General features: G+C 39.0%; 1 protein-coding gene across 3 annotated transcripts in view; it reads right to left on the bottom strand.

Moving 5' to 3' along the window:
* LOC139756264 (sorting nexin-13-like) overlaps positions 1-16,425 on the bottom strand; it is a 90,365-nt gene that overhangs the window by 68,505 nt on the left and 5,435 nt on the right. For all 3 annotated transcript variants that reach the window (XR_011714305.1, XM_071675482.1, XM_071675483.1), the window contains exons 2-4: positions 15,544-15,716; positions 11,673-11,786; positions 5,563-5,695 (exon numbers count right to left, since the gene is read on the bottom strand). Coding sequence is in view for 2 of the 3 variants with exons in the window: in XM_071675482.1 (XP_071531583.1) it covers positions 5,563-5,695; positions 11,673-11,786; positions 15,544-15,716 (420 nt within the window). In the remaining variant the exon portion in view is untranslated. The remainder of the gene's footprint in view (positions 1-5,562; positions 5,696-11,672; positions 11,787-15,543; positions 15,717-16,425) is intronic.

Here is a 16,425-nt window from a genome sequence, read left to right as displayed (position 1 = left end):
TATAACAATTACCTCTGCTTCCATTTATACATGGAATACTGACAGCACACAGCCAGTCAATTCTGTCACATACAGTATATCCCTAACTTAGTCTGCAGTGCTGAAATGAACAAGCCCTTTCATATTACTACAGCAGCACTTAATTATTCACTTTGGACACTAAGTTAAGGGGCGGTTATGCTTAAAAAATATATTACTTTCTAAAGTAGAGAATGAGTGAGGAAAGATTGACCAAGAGGATATATGTGTCAGAGGTGGAGGGAATGAGAAGTGGGAGACTAAATTAGAGGTGGAAAGATGGAGTGAAAAAGAATTTGAGTGATTGGGGCCTGAACATGCAGGAGGGTGAAAGGCGTGCAAGGAATAGAGTGAATTGGAACGATGTGGTATACCAGGGTCGACATGCTGTCAATGGATTGAACCAGGGCATGTGAAGCGTCTGGGGTAAACCATGGAAAGTTCTGTGGGGCCTGGATGTGGAAAGGGAGCTCTGGTTTCGGTGCATTATTACATGGCAGCTAGAGACTGAGTGTGAATGAATGGGGCCTTTGTTGTCTTTTCCTAGTGCTAACTCGCACACATGAGGGGGGAGGGGGTTGTTATTCCATGTATGGCAGGGTGGCGATGGGAATAAATAAAGGCAGACAGTATGAATTATGTACATGTGTATATATGTATATGTCTGTGTGTGCAAATATATGTGTACATTGAGATGTATAGGTATGTATATATTTGCGTGTGTGGACGTGCATGTATATACATGTGCATGTGGGTGGGTTGGGCCATTCTTTTGTCTGTTTCCTTGCGCTACCTCGCTAACGCGGGAGACAGCGACACAGCAAAATAAATATATAAATAAATAAAGGCTCCATTCAAGAAGGGATGTCTTCATTAAGGAGAGGCTTTGAATAAGGCATAGCATACACAAGGCTAAAAAAAACAGCAAAAAAGAGAGTGAACAATCTACATAGGTGGGCAAATTGAACTTAAAATTGGCCAAGTCACTCACAGGTAAATACACAGGTCTGCATTGCTCAAATGAAGGCTTTGTCACCATCTTCTGATTACATCTCATGCTAAGCACATTCTTCAATTCTAATGGGAACCTAAGCAGCTAGCTATTGTTTATGAGCCACTGATTTCTTTGTTTTCTTGCAAACACTCCACACCTTCTGCTTGGCATTCAATCACAGGTGGAATAGAATAGCTCACGCCCTACCTGCATACCAAAAAGTCTCTAAAATACTTGCTAAGGTGTGAGAAGTAATGTCACACATGTTTTGTAAATAAACTGTCCAAGAATTTGATTGTTGCTGTACACAATAACCACTGATGCAGAAGAAAGCAATAATACCTATAGTTAAACAAGAGTTTACCCAAATAAGTTGTACAAAGTTGGAACTGCTCTCTTTTCATTCATATGAGACTCCATTCCCAGTTGATTAAAATATGACAGCAAGCTGCTGTAAGTGAAGGAATGAACACCAATTATCTACAACAAAATGTATCACACTCAGTTTGAGGGGTTAAGTGAAATTTGTCCACATTAATGCAATGATAAACAAAAAGCTGAGTTGCTAGTGGAATACACAGTTGTATAAGTAGAAGTATAATTCAACCACAATCGGAATCAGCAAGAAACCAATTTTGCACTGGTATCTTTGATGTTGATCATTTGACTGCTGAATTGGACCACTGAAAGGCTGTGTATTAAGCTTTCTATGCCCATTTTGGCATAGTAACTGACATGACCAATGTTGAGGGACATGATACCACCGAAATATATCTTTTTTTTTTTTTTTTTTTTTTTTTGCCGCTGTCTCCTGCGTTTGCGAGGTAGCGCAAGGAAACAGACGAAAGAAATGGCCCAACCCACCCCCATACACATGTATATACATACGTCCACACACGCAAATATACATACCTACACAGCTTTCCATGGTTTACCCCAGACGCTTCACATGCCCCGATTCAATCCACTGACAGCACGTCAACCCCGGTATACCACATCGCTCCAATTCACTCTATTCCTTGCCCTCCTTTCACCCTCCTGCATGTTCAGGCCCCGATCACACAAAATCTTTTTCACTCCATCTTTCCACCTCCAATTTGGTCTCCCACTTCTCCTCATTCCCTCCACCCCCAACACATATATCCTCTTGGTCAATCTTTCCTCACTCATTCTCTCCATGTGCCCAAACCATTTCAAAACACCCTCCTCTGCTTTCTCAACCACGCTCTTTTTATTTCCACACATCTCTCTTACCCTTACGTTACTTACTCAATCAAACCACCTCACACCACACATTGTCCTCAAACATCTCATTTCCAGCACATCCATCCTTCTGTGCACAACTCTATCCATAGCCCACGCCTCGCAACCATACAACATTGTTGGAACCACTATTCCTTCAAACATACCCATTTTTGCTTTCCGAGATAATGTTCTCGACTTCCACACATTCTTCAAGGCTCCCAGGATTTTCGCCCCATGGTTCCATCCGCTGCCAGATCCACTCCCAGATATCTAAAACATTTTACTTCCTCCAGTTTTGCTCCATTCAAACTTACCTCCCAATTGACTTGACCCTCAACCCTACTGTACCTAATAACCTAATATATCTAAGGGCAGAAAAGTTCCAACAGCCATATCCAAAGGACCTGGAGGACTACCTCCCTGATGAGTATCATCAGCACACTAAGGGAAAGTCAGAAGTCCCTTAAATGCACATTGTGAAGTAGGCATTATATAACAGGATATTGATTTTTGCAATGTTGTGTTGCATTAAGAATTCAGGTTCCTATCACAGTGTCAAATGCTGAATAGGAACATTCATTCTCGACTTTCAAAAGCAGAACTCTTCATGATGTCTTAAGTGGAACAATAAGAGGAAGCTACACTTCGAAAACATTATGGATATCTGTAGAGATCAGTCATAGAAGAAACACTTCCAGGACTGAGCAAGAAGTTGAAGTCACTTTCATTTATGATACTGAGAAATAAATTTTCATTTCTCAGTAGACATGAGGTGCTTTGATCAAAGAGGGTTTGATTGCACTTGGATGTCCACTGTTACTAAATAAAGTGATGTAATTTTTAAGATTGTCTGTATCATCATTTTGGGAGCAAAATGATTACCACATGTAAACCAAGCATGCTTTCTCCTTCATGATGTGACCTCATTAATAGTGTTGAAGGTGGAAAATTACTTTTGAGGTCACTTTCAACACTGAATGTAGATTAGGTATTTACTTTGAAAAATATGTGTCATAAATGTCTGGAAAATGTGATGAAATTATATAATAGTTGGTACGTAGCCAACGACCAGGGAGGTATATTACAAGCACTACCCACCTGGGTATTGAGAGGGTTAGTGATGGCTGCAAAGTGAGTCAGCACTTCAGTGGTTGTCAGCTGCACTCCTCTGACCCAGGTAGCTGTCTTTTCTTTCTGCCTCACCCACACAGGGACTACTAGCATTTTGTCCACAAACATACAATCTCTCCTTGTCAAGCATATCAATTGATGACACTTAACTCACACAGCTCATTCTTCACAACTATAGATTTTCCTTTGGTGAGCACTATTTGCTAGCCCTACCAATTGGCAAAATGGTAGGAACAGTAGACAGTAGTAGGAAGGAACATTTACGTAGGAGCATTAGGTAGAAACATAAGGTACAAGTAGTAGGTAAGAATATTTGGCAGGAGCATTAGGCAGTAGTAGTCAGTTGGAACATTAAGCAGGAGCCTCTGCAAACACTGCATTAGACTTGCTCTCTGCCACTGGCCTTTTAAGGGTGAGGCACTAAATGCTAAGAAGCACACTGGAGTTCACCAGTTATGGAGACTTAATTGCTGTGGCCACCCCCTTGTGGGAGACCTAGAAGGGAACAGGCATCAAAGATACCGCTAGACATACTGATAGATAGAAAAATTAAGGAGAGTGTATGATAGAGATGACAGAGGAACCTTATGGAATATGCTATGGATATGTGAGGTGCATGGCAAGTTAATAAACACAGAGAAGCTTTTATTCAAGAGTAGACCATACATTCAAGAACAGGAAGAGGGTGAGTGGCTCCTGGTGAAAGTAGGCCTGTGACAAAGATGCGAGATGTCAACATGGCAGTTTAAGCTCTTTAAGGATAGGGTGATGGACCTTAATGTGAGGGTCTTGAAGCAAGGGTCAAGTCTGCAGTATGCTGGAGGTAGATACCATGAAAAGTGAGTCAACTGATTTTGGCACATGACACGAATCTGGTAGCAGACTCCAGTGAGAAACTCGTTTAGCTGATGACAAGGTTTGAAAGTGTGTGTGTCAAAAGGGAAACTTTGAAGTACATGTGAACAACAGGAAAACATTAAGGTACAAAGGGGAAGGTGAAATGCTTTAAGCATCTGAAAGTGAACACAGCAGCAGATGGAATCATAGGGGCTGAAGTAAGTAACAGGGTTGAAAGGGGGTTTAAGGTCCTAGGTTGCATTAAGGAGCATGTGGATGGAAAGGTTGGTGTACTAAGGGCAAAGATGGGTATACGATAAAATATGCAACCCCAGGGCCCCTTTAATGGAGCCCCTGCATTGTCAAGGCTGTAACCTATGCAACAGCATGGAAAGGTCCTGTCCTTGATGATGCAATACTTCTTTCTATATGCCGTTGATGATATTGCATCATCAAAAGTATCCTAATGCTCACAGTGTTACCACTTGCTGAAGGGGTCTAAGAACACTCAAAGAGATTTAAAGGAACAGTAGTCCTATCGACATAACTATGAGGAAATAAGCTTTTGGCCTTGAATCCAAGGGAGAGGGAAGGGAGTAGATGTGATGGAAATGAAATGACTGAGGATGATACATGGCATGAGATAAGACAATGCCAGAAATATGTGTGGCAGGGAGTGTAGTCTGCCTGAGAGGGGTGTACTGACGAGTGCAGTGATCAGAGCATTTGGAAAGGATAAGTGAAGAGGAAGGTCTGACAAGGGCATGCTGGAGTGCTTGATGCACATGGACAAAATGCGTGAAGAGTGAATAAGCAATAGGATCTATGTGTCAGAAGCAGAGGAAACAAGGAGGAAAAGGGGGACCAAGGAGATGGATGAATGGAATAAGGGAGGCTCTGGGTTATCAGAGCTTGAACATCTATGAGGCTGAGAGGTATACATTAGATAGAAACAAATCAAAGTACTGCAGCAAATGGGGACAAAAGTATTATCTAATGAGATGAACCAGGGCACATGAAGCAGCAAATATTGTCTGTAGGACTTGGCTGTGGATTACTGTCTCTGGTTCTGGTTCATTACACATGACACATGTTCATTTGCTCCTTGTGCTACCCTGCTGAAGCAGAGAAAGTAATGAAGTTGAAAAAAGAACTCTTTATATACAAATTACTAATCCTTAAGATGATGAACAATTATACCGAAAATTTCTGCCTTAAATGAATTAGCACATGAGAAATGTATTCTTTTTAAGTTTTATTAAGTACTTATCTCCAACTGTTATCTAGAGAAAATTCCTGCCTTAGAGAATCTCTTAAGCTTTATGAACACTACTTACCCAATGAATCAGTTTCTGAACCTTTGTCTATTCTGTTGATACGAGTGTCTATAACATGCTTTACAAATTCCAAACTCCCTAACTGTTGCTTAACTTCTGTGCCTTCATCACGACCTCCTGAATCACGGGATCTCTGAGGGACAAAAGAGTAACAGTTAAGTCATTACCTGTGATTTCTTATACTTGAGCATGCATCTGCACTCAAACATTCATACATATGCATGAACACAAATGTCTGTGTAAGCTTGCAAGCACATTTGCAGATGCATTTCTTTTTAACAGTAGCCAATATGGCATAGGCAAATAATGAACATCTCAGATGAAAAGGAAAATGAAAAATATTAAAAAAATAAAGAAATAAATGTGAGCTCCTCAGGTGCTTTTAGGACTGACTCTTAAAGGTAAAAAGGTCACATTGTAGCAAGAATGAAAGATGAAAAAAGAAGAGAATCCCATTGCTTCCAGCTTCCCCACATGAAAAAAGGAGACATCAATGCTCACATGAATAGCCTCAACACAGAAACTATGGGAAGCAGCAGCCAGTTATATGCCACTGGTCTAGGACTTAGTTGTTATGACACACACAGAAAGTTTATGGAAGATGTTGCAAAAATGATACCTGTAGAGCAAACAAAGAGTAGCAACATCACAATATATAAAAAGGTACAATTAAAGGGAGGTGAAACCAGGTAAGTTAACTAGGCAGAAGGCTCTTGATTCCAGTCTAGTCACCTATGAGTACCTACAATGCAATTTTTTTTAGATGGCTGGGTAAGTGATCAGTGCTCACCATGTCTTGATCATAGAATTATAATGTCTCTCTCCACCACCATTCCTCTTTTGCAGTTGTCAATCTGAGATTCATCAGAGACTGACCTAACCATATATATATAGCTTTCTTTTACATGTTTACATGGAGGGAAGAGAGTAGATGACTGAATAAACCCCTGAAGGATATCATTTTTGACTAGATAAGAGAATAAAAAGAGAAGTCACTCCATCAGCAGCAACTCCAATGGAATGAGTATAGAGGAAGTTAAGCATTAGAGAAAACAGAGAAGCTAAAAAACCAAAAGACAGAGGTCCTGAGAGCAATGACTTATGCCACATTCTGTCAAACTGGAGAAGTCAAATGCCAAAATAAAAGATTCACCGAAATCCCTAAAATGAGAGATCCAGAGATAAGTCACATAGGAGAAAGCATTCTCAGTTGACATTGCACAACAAATTTTGAGCATCAATGTTTCATCCTGCCATATCCACTCCCAGTTACTTAGAATACTCCACTTCCTCCAAGTTCTCCCCATTCAAACTCACACTACAAGCAACCTGTCTCTTTCCACTGCTAAACTTAATAACTTCACTTCGATTCACAATTATTTTCAGCTTTCTCTTTTCACATACGTATCCAAACTTGGAAACCAGCTTCTACAGTTTCTCATTTGAATCTGCCACCAAAGTCGTGTAATCAGCAAACAGCACCTGATTTACCTGCAAAGCCCCCATCCACCTGCCCCCCCTCTCCAAGATCCTCATATTCACCTCCCTCACAACCCCATCCATAACAGGTCAAACAGACTGGTGACATCATACACTCCAGCCACAGACCCACCTTCCCACGAAACCCCTCACTCACTCACTCTCTCTTCCTACATGAAGAGATGCCTTACTCTCTTGATAAAAGCTACTCACTGCTTCTAGCAAAGTTCCTACCACAACAAATTTTCATAACATGTTCTATAAAGCATCTCTATCAACCCTATCCTATGGCTTTTCCAAATTTATATGTGCCACAAAAATATCCTTCTGCTATGTTAAGTATTTCTGATACAAAATCTTTAAAAGCAAACACCTGACCCAAGCACCCTTTACTTCTCCTGAGTTCACACTTATCCTCCCCAATCTGATGTTCTGTGAATGTCACCACCCCTACAATCACTAAATGCCAATCCAAGACAACATAAAGCTAAAACATTTCCCTATTCTTGGATGAATTGGTACATGCCAATGAGCATCCTTTAAATCCAGACTTATGGTCCATATATTTCTCAGCAAAACAATGCAAATAATTACACTGCAGTGACGTAAACTTTCATTGTTAGGTTTTGTTTGTTTGAGAACAAAGATCAAGAGCCAAACTATAATAAAATGAAAAATATAAAGCACAAACAAAAGTAATGGTTGGGCTGATCACCAAAACAAATTCGTCACCTACATAATCTACTGTTGAAGCTGATATGAAGGTTACCTCAAAGTTAACTAGTTCTCAAGGTAGAATGAAATACTTACCATCTGAGTCACAAAAGACCCACAAATTAATAACAGTGTTGCTCATCCAGCATCTCTGAAGGTCAAAAATGAGAGTAAAGAGGTCATAAGTTAACATCAAACAATGGACAGAAGGTCCAAAAATTGCCATCTAATAAGTGTGAACTGAGGATGGGTAAAGGATTGCACGTAGATTCTCATAGGGTTCAGTCCACTGATCAGAAACAAAAGCTATATCTATATTCATTTTATTATACTTGATCGCCATTTCCCACATGAGCAAGGATACAAAAGCAACATTCACTAATCAGTTGAACATCTGTACATTCACATTCAGCATCCTGACACAAGCCAGCAAAAACAAGAGAATTACCCCAATACTAATAAACTTGAACCTAGAATAAGGGAAGAAACTGAACATAGTTAACTTACTGATCAACAAATAACTAAGATCATCCTGTGGCTTAAGTCCATCTGATGTCAATGGCTCCACATAAGTTATTAGATGGTTCCCAACATCAATAAAAAAAAGTAGTGAAAGTTTCAGGACATACTGCCTATAATCCTACTCCAGCTACATATCAAACCAAAGACACATGAACTACTTTTGCATGAAAGTCCTCCAGGATTTCAACTCTAACAACAGAAAAACAACAATACTGGTGATGAAACTTGAATCTGAAGACTAGGAAACTTGCATATCTTTGAAAAATGGAGAACTTGAAGCTCATCTATGGTAAGTGAGGGATGTGAAAAGTAGGGCTGTAAGCCTGAATTACAAATGAAATCTATTAAGTTTAACACTTGTATCACTTATCAAACACTTGCAAGACTTCAAGAAACTTTTCAACCTTTCACCCCTTCAGAAGCCTAAATCAAGTGTAACTTACAGAGTTAATGACTTTTATTTTGCTTAGTCTGAATGCTCTCCTTTAAATGTTCTAGAATCTAAATCTGAAAAAAAACTATCAGGGAGAGCTGTGAAATAGTGCTGAACCCTAACCTTGAATCTACCGAAACAGGATCCAGTCATATATATACCTCATTTACTGTCATCAATAATTTGCTTCTCCATGGATGTCAATGATCACATCTCAATAAATGAGTCAAAATGAAAAGATAGTAAGTCTGTCAATGAGTGAGTAACCATCATGAACGTAGTGAGTTATGCCAAACATGATGGGGATGCAGCATTCAAATGAATTAGGCTGATATATAACTGGTTCCTAATGGTTGGGGAGGGAGGAGATGACCTTTTAGATTTGAGGTTACCACTTTATCAGTCAAGCAACTATTTCATGGTCATGATACCTTTCATCTAATCCTGGAAGAAAGATAAGTTAATAAGTGTAAGACTTTTACAATGATAAAAGCTCACATCATTTCATGCTTACTACAGCCATAAAAAAAGCTTGTACACAAGAATGTTCGGTTGCCACTTGATACTGTATGATATTTTGCAATCATATTCAATAAATATCTAGATACAGGATGTTGCTGTATATCTTGTGAACACTGGAGATTTCTAAGAAATGGCGGGAAATGGCGAATAGTATGAAAAGAAAGATATATATATATATATATATATAGCGCAAGGAAACAGACGAAAGAAATGGCCCAACTCACCCCCATACACATGTATATACATACGTCCACACACGCAAATATACATACCTACACAGCTTTCCATGGTTTACCCCAGACACTTCACATGCCCTGATTCAATCCACTGACAGCACGTCAACCCCGGTATACCACATCGATCCAATTCACTCTATTCCTTGCCCTCCTTTCACCCTCCTGCATGTTCAGGCCCCGATCACACAAAATCTTTTTCACTCCATCTTTCCACCTCCAATTTGGTCTCCCACTTCTCCTCATTCCCTACACTTCCGACACATATATCCTCTTGGTCAATCTTTCCTCACTCATTCTCTCCATGTGCCCAAACCATTTCAAAACATCCTCTTCTGCTCTCTCAACCACGCTCTTTTTATTTCCATACATCTCTCTTACCCTTACGTTACTTACTCGATCAAACCACCTCACACCACACATTGTCCTCAAACATCTCATTTCCAGCACATCCATCCTCCTGCGCACAACTCTATCCATAGCCCACGCCTCGCAACCATACAACATTGTTGGAACCACTATTCCTTCAAACATACCCATTTTTGCTTTCCGAGATAATGTTCTCGACTTCCACACATTCTTCAAGGCTCCCAGGATTTTCGCCCCCTTCCCCACCCTATGATCCACTTCCGCTTCCATGGTTCCATCCGCTGCCAAATCCACTCCCAGATATCTAAAACACTTTACTTCCTTTAGTTTTTCTCCATTCAAACTTACCTCCCAATTGACTTGACCCTCAACCCTACTGTACCTAATTACCTTGCTTTTATTCACATTTACTCTTAACTTTCTTCTTTCACACACTTTACCAAACTCAGTCACCAGCTTCTGCAGTTTCTCACATGAATCAGCCACCAGCGCTGTATCATCAGTGAACAACAACTGACTCACTTCCCAAGCTCTCTCATCCCCAACAGACTTCATACTTGCCCCTCTTTCCAAAACTCTTGCATTCACCTCCCTAACAACCCCATCCATAAACAAATTAAACAACCATGGAGACATCACACACCCCTGCCGCAAACCTACATTCACTGAGAACCAATCACTTTCCTCTCTTCCTACACATACACATGCCTTACATCCTCGATAAAAACTTTTCACTGCTTCTAACAACTTGCCTCCCACACCATATATTCTTAATACCTTCTACAGAGCATCTCTATCAACTCTATCATATGCCTTCTCCAGATCCATAAATGCTACATACAAATTCATTTGCTTTTCTAAGTATTTCTCACATACATTCTTCAAAGCAAACACCTGATCCACACATCCTCTACCACTTCTGAAACCACACTGCTCTTCCCCAATCTGATGCTCTGTACATGCCTTCACCCTCTCAATCAATACCCTCCCATATAATTTACCAGGAATACTCAACAAACTTATACCTCTGTAATTTGAGCACTCACTCTTATCCCCTTTGCCTTTGTACAATGGCACTATGCACGCATTCCGCCAATCCTCAGGCACCTCACCATGAGTCATACATACATTAAATAACCTTACCAACCAGTCAACAATACAGTCACCCCCTTTTTTAATAAATTCCACTGCAATACCATCCAAACCTGCTGCCTTGCCGGCTTTCATCTTCCGCAAAGCTTTTACTACCTCTTCTCTGTTTACCAAATCATTTTCCCTAACCCTCTCACTTTGCACACCACCTCGACCAAAACACCCTATATCTGCCACTCTATCATCAAACACATTCAACAAACCTTCAAAATACTCACTCCATCTCCTTCTCACATCACCACTACTTGTTATCACCTCCCCATTTGCGCCCTTCACTGAAGTTCCCATTTGCTCCCTTGTCTTACGCACTTTATTTACCTCCTTCCAGAACATCTTTTTATTCTCCCTAAAATTTAATGATACTCTCTCACCCCAACTCTCATTTGCCCTTTTTTTCACCTCTTGCACCTTTCTCTTGACCTCCTGTCTCTTTCTTTTATACATCTCCCATGTGTGTGTGTGTGTGTGTGTGTGTGTGTGTGTGTGTGTATGAGTGGATGGTTTGTTCTTCGTCTGTTTTCTGGCGCTACCTTGCTGACGTGGGAAATGGCAATTAAGTACAATAAATAATCTAATGGTATGAGACAGGCTATATAAACGAATCAAAATTTGAATAATATCAACACTAATCTAACAAATTCCAATAGTCAAAGCCATTAATCATATAAATATCAACAATTACTCACCAAACTAGTCATCTCTTTAATGACTAAACTTCTTACAGCATCTAATTCTTCAACATTATTAGTTGTTTTGATCACATTAACAAATAGTTCACTTGTTACTGGAATGTCTGTACACTGAAAACAAACAAAAATTAATATGAATAACAAGAGTAAGAAATTCATGGCTGATAAAATGAAAATTCTTAAAAAGGAATGATAACTTCTAGTATATGGTAAAGCAGATTGCAAGACTGAGAATTATCTGATAAGAATTATCAAAAATAACAAACTGATTGTGCATATCTTGTACAGAATCAGTTTTGTTCTAAGGTTAATATCATTCTTTCAGAAACTGTTCTGAATAGGGTGAGCACAGATTAATGCTATCTTTCCTATATTTACACTTTCACTTCTTGTTAACAGTATTTCAATATCATCACTACATCTGTAAGTAATACTGTACTCATCAAAGCCAGTATGATATTTTTGATCCCTAACATCAAACATTTAAATAGTTTATATGTCCTTATTTTTCTATTCAAATCTTCTTTTATATTCAAGTCTCCTGAAGCTACCTCTCAAGCTTTATTTCCAAACATTGGCTTTTTGTATATATCAGTACTATCATTTCATCCGTATGTAATACTGTACTGCATCAATAAAAGCCTGTAAAATACTTCTCTACTCTTAATAAAACATTCCAGTACCTTAATACCTTATCAATTTTCTTGAAGCTACTACCAAGTTTTATAAGCATCTCTCAAACATGAATTAATTTGTTGGTCCTTGCTCTTGGGTTTGTTTATTCAAAATCTGTGTCATTCCTTCAGACACTATTTTGGAAATGTCAGTCACTGACATTCTGTTCTTAAATTTTTTTTTTTTTAATGTTATCAGCTGATTCTCTATTCTAATACTGTTTACGTCATGTAACCAGTCAACCGGCATATGTTGGAAGCCATCTTTTAAAATTTGAATTACTTGATTATTTTTCTATCAATCTATATTCTTTTGGGTTTTAATGACTTATCACATTTACTAATAACCAGTATTATATGGGATAAAGGAGAAAAAATACTTCCTACATATTCTCTGCATGTCACTGGGGGCAACTGAAGACAGTAGGAGCAGAGGGTTGTATTTCAATTTCTAAAAGTTGGTACTGAAGAAGGGACCAAGTGGGAATTGCTCATCTTCCTCAAAGGCTCAGGCTGGGGTGTCTGAATGTGTGTGGATGTAACCAAAATGAGAAGGGAGATGTAGGTAGTAAGTCTGAGGACAGAAATCTGGATGATTTGGCTCTGAGTGCGGCAAAGCTCAAGGGGAAGGGGGAAGAATGGTTTGGAAATGCCTTACATGCAAAATCAGGGGTTAGTGTTAGGGCAGAGGCAAAGGAAGGGGAAGCACTTCTATTGAGGAACGAGTTGTGAGAATGAGTAAAAGTGAAAGGATGTGAGGCCTAGAATGATGGGGGTAAAAATGAAAATGAAAGTGGATTACAAGTGGTGGGAAATTATAGTGTTTATGCACTAAGGAAGAAAAGAGGAGTATGTTTTAGGATGAGCTGTGTGAGAGTTTCTACAATTTTGATAAGAGGAATCAGGTATTAGTGATGAGTGATCTGAATGCAAGAGTGAGCAATGTGGCAGCTGAACTTATAACTGGAGGTCATGGGGTATCCAGTGATGTGAATGAAAATGGTGAATAATCAGTGAAATTGCGCTGAAAAAGGACTCTTGATTGGAAATACCTAGTTCATAAAAAGGGACATATATATGTGGGTGAGTAGGAGAAGGTAACTATGCATCTTTTGGATTATGCACTAATTGATGTGGAAAGAGAGACTCTTAGATGTGAATGCACTGAGAAAGGCAGCTAGTGGGATGTTTGATCATTACATGAGGGAGGCAAGGGTGAGGTTTGCAGACTTTCAGAAAAGAGCGAACACTATGGGTGGGAAGAGTGTGGTGACAGTGCATGAGCACGGAAAAGAGGCTTATGTGAAGGGATACCAAGAAAGACTGGGTGTAAAAAGGCAAGACGTAAGAAAAAATGAAGCAAGGGAATTGGGTGAAGAATGGTATGTATTTATAGAAGCAGTGCCAATATGTCCGAGAGGAGTGTGTGGCATATGGAAGACAGGAGGTAGCCATGTAAGAAAGGCTGGAGAGGGGCGGAATGATGAAGTTGAATTCCCAGTGAAAGAGAAGAGCAAGACATCCTTGAGAAAGAGAAAAGAGAGATGTATGAGCCTTACTTACAAGGAGAATGTGCTAGTAATAGGAGGTGTACATGTGAAAGCAGGAAGAGGTAAAGAATAAGCTGCAGGGCTGAAAAAGAGGGCAAATTAGAGTCTGTGTGAGCAAGTATAAGCAAACTTCATTGAGAAATGAACATTTTTTTGGAAGGAGATTACTAATGATTACTAATGAGAAAAACAAGAAAACAAATGGGAGCATCAGTGAAGCCAGCAAATGGGGAAGCAGTAACAGGCAATGACATTAATCGAAGATGGATTGAGTACTATGAAGGACTATTGAAAGTGTCTGATGATGCGGTGGCATATGGGATGTATAGGTCAGGGAGATATACAAAGTGAGAGAGTCTTGGCAAGTGGATTTGTAGAAAGGTGGTGAAAGCATCACATAAGATGAATGTGGCAAGGTGACCTGAGTAGATGGGACTGCAGAATAATTTCTCAAAAGAGGAGGTGACTGTGTTGTTGACTGGTTACTTAAAACCTTTAATGTATGTATGGTTCATGGTGGGATGCCTGAGAATTAGCAGAATGCCTGTACAGTAGCAAGGAACACAAAAGTGAATATTTGAAATAAAGAGGTATAAGTTCATTCAGTGTACCTGTTAAGTTGTATGGGAGAGTGGTGACTAAGAGGGTGGCGGCATGCACAGAGCATCAGATTGAGGAATAACGATTTGGCTTCAGGAGTGGTAGAAGATGCGTGGATTACGTTTTTGCTTTTAATAATGTGGGTGAGAAATACTTAAAGAAACAGAAAATGATAGAGATACTCTGTAGAAGATGTTATGAATATCTGGTGAGAGGGAAACCAGCTAGAAATAGTGAAGAGTTTTTATCAAGAGTGTAAGGCACATATGTGAGAAGGAAGAGAAGAGGGTGAATGATTCCATGTGAAGATGGGTCTCCATTAGGGGTGTGTGATGCCACCATAGCTGTTTAACATCATTACAGATCAGCTGGTGAGGGAGGTAAATGTAAGGATAGGTAATGTATGGAGACACCCCCCCCCCAAACACTTGCAGGATTATGTTTGTGGTGGCTCCTGAGAAGAGTGAACACACTAATTTGTGTGTACCTTGTGAATACCTTGTCAAATTCTAATTAAATTACATCTTTTTTGTTTTCTTGTTTTTAATTCTTTTTGTAGTAACAAAATGTCACATTTAATTACTAAAATCTGGTGGGGGGGGGGGGGGGGGTATAGGGTTTAATGTTTGGCATGCCTTCTTCAGGATATTCAGGAAAGCTGCACCCTTTTATGGACAGGAGCCACATTCCTGGATATCCTTTTAGAATTAGAAGTATATTAAAAAAAAATTAACTTTCTTACTGACTGGTGCACTTGAATGTCAGAGTCTTTGAATAACATTGATATCTCAAAATTTTGAGATGGAATATTTTACTTCAGCCTCTGATATTAGCAAAGGCCCTGAAATTGTCTGACCAGCTTTAAGAACGTGACTACAAAGTTAACATTGAAATCCAAACTTATCAGCTAAGTACTAACAGAGAGTGAATATGAATGCCATTCCATGGAGAAAGTATCACCCAACATAATATACAACTGAAAACATGAATGATCAATTATATGATCTTTGTAATCAAATAATGATGTATACGATATGCACTTACAGCCCATACAATAAGTGTATTGATATAATCCGGATCAGAGATGAGGGAAACTACAGGCATGATGACAGAGGATACCATAATCTCCACCACAGCGGCGCACAAAGGAGCATTTGAGAAGTCTTCAGGAGGTAATACGTAGTATAAAATAGTCTCTGCCAAGTCACTTAAATAATCTGATGAGAGAAGAGATTTGTTTAGAGAATATTTCAATATATGAAAAAATTACTTAAATAATTCACTTGTATTTCTAAGTAGCACAAATTTCTCAGAATCACTCATAATAATAGAGAAACAATAAAAATTGGTGATGGGAATGAATAAAGGCAGACAGTATGAATTATGTACATCTGTATAAATGTATATGTCTGTGTGTGTACATATATGTATTCATTGAGATGTATAGGTATGTATATTTGCGTGTGTGGACGTGTATGTATATACATGTGTATGTGGGTGGGTTGGGCCATTCTTTCGTCTGTTTCCTTGCACTACCTCGCTAACGCCGGAGACAGCGACAAAGCAAAATAATAATAATAATGATAATAAAAATTTACAGCAAATAGAAAAAGGAACTAAGAAACTAGGACATAAATCAAAGAACACAATATTTCTGTAAACAGATGAAATTAGGAAACTGAGGAATGTGAATAAAGAGCATGAAAAGTTTTAACATATGGATGAAAAAATTAGAAACTGAGGAATATGATCAAAGAACATGATTAAAAAATCCAAGCTGATTAAAGGAACTGAAAAAGAAATCAGCCAAAAGAAAGACAGTACATATACTATAGTGCAAAGGCTCAAAAGCACTAAGACAAATGGGTCTGATTTTATGAAACCCTGAAATAAATCAGTTAAAGGCAATACCCATTTTACAAAGAT

This window comes from Panulirus ornatus, chromosome 21 (genome assembly GCF_036320965.1).
Source record: "Panulirus ornatus isolate Po-2019 chromosome 21, ASM3632096v1, whole genome shotgun sequence".
In the NCBI taxonomy this organism is placed as follows: Eukaryota; Metazoa; Arthropoda; class Malacostraca; order Decapoda; family Palinuridae; genus Panulirus; species Panulirus ornatus.
The sequence above is the reverse complement of the archived record's forward strand: the minus strand, read 5'-3'. Positions and strand labels throughout refer to the sequence as shown.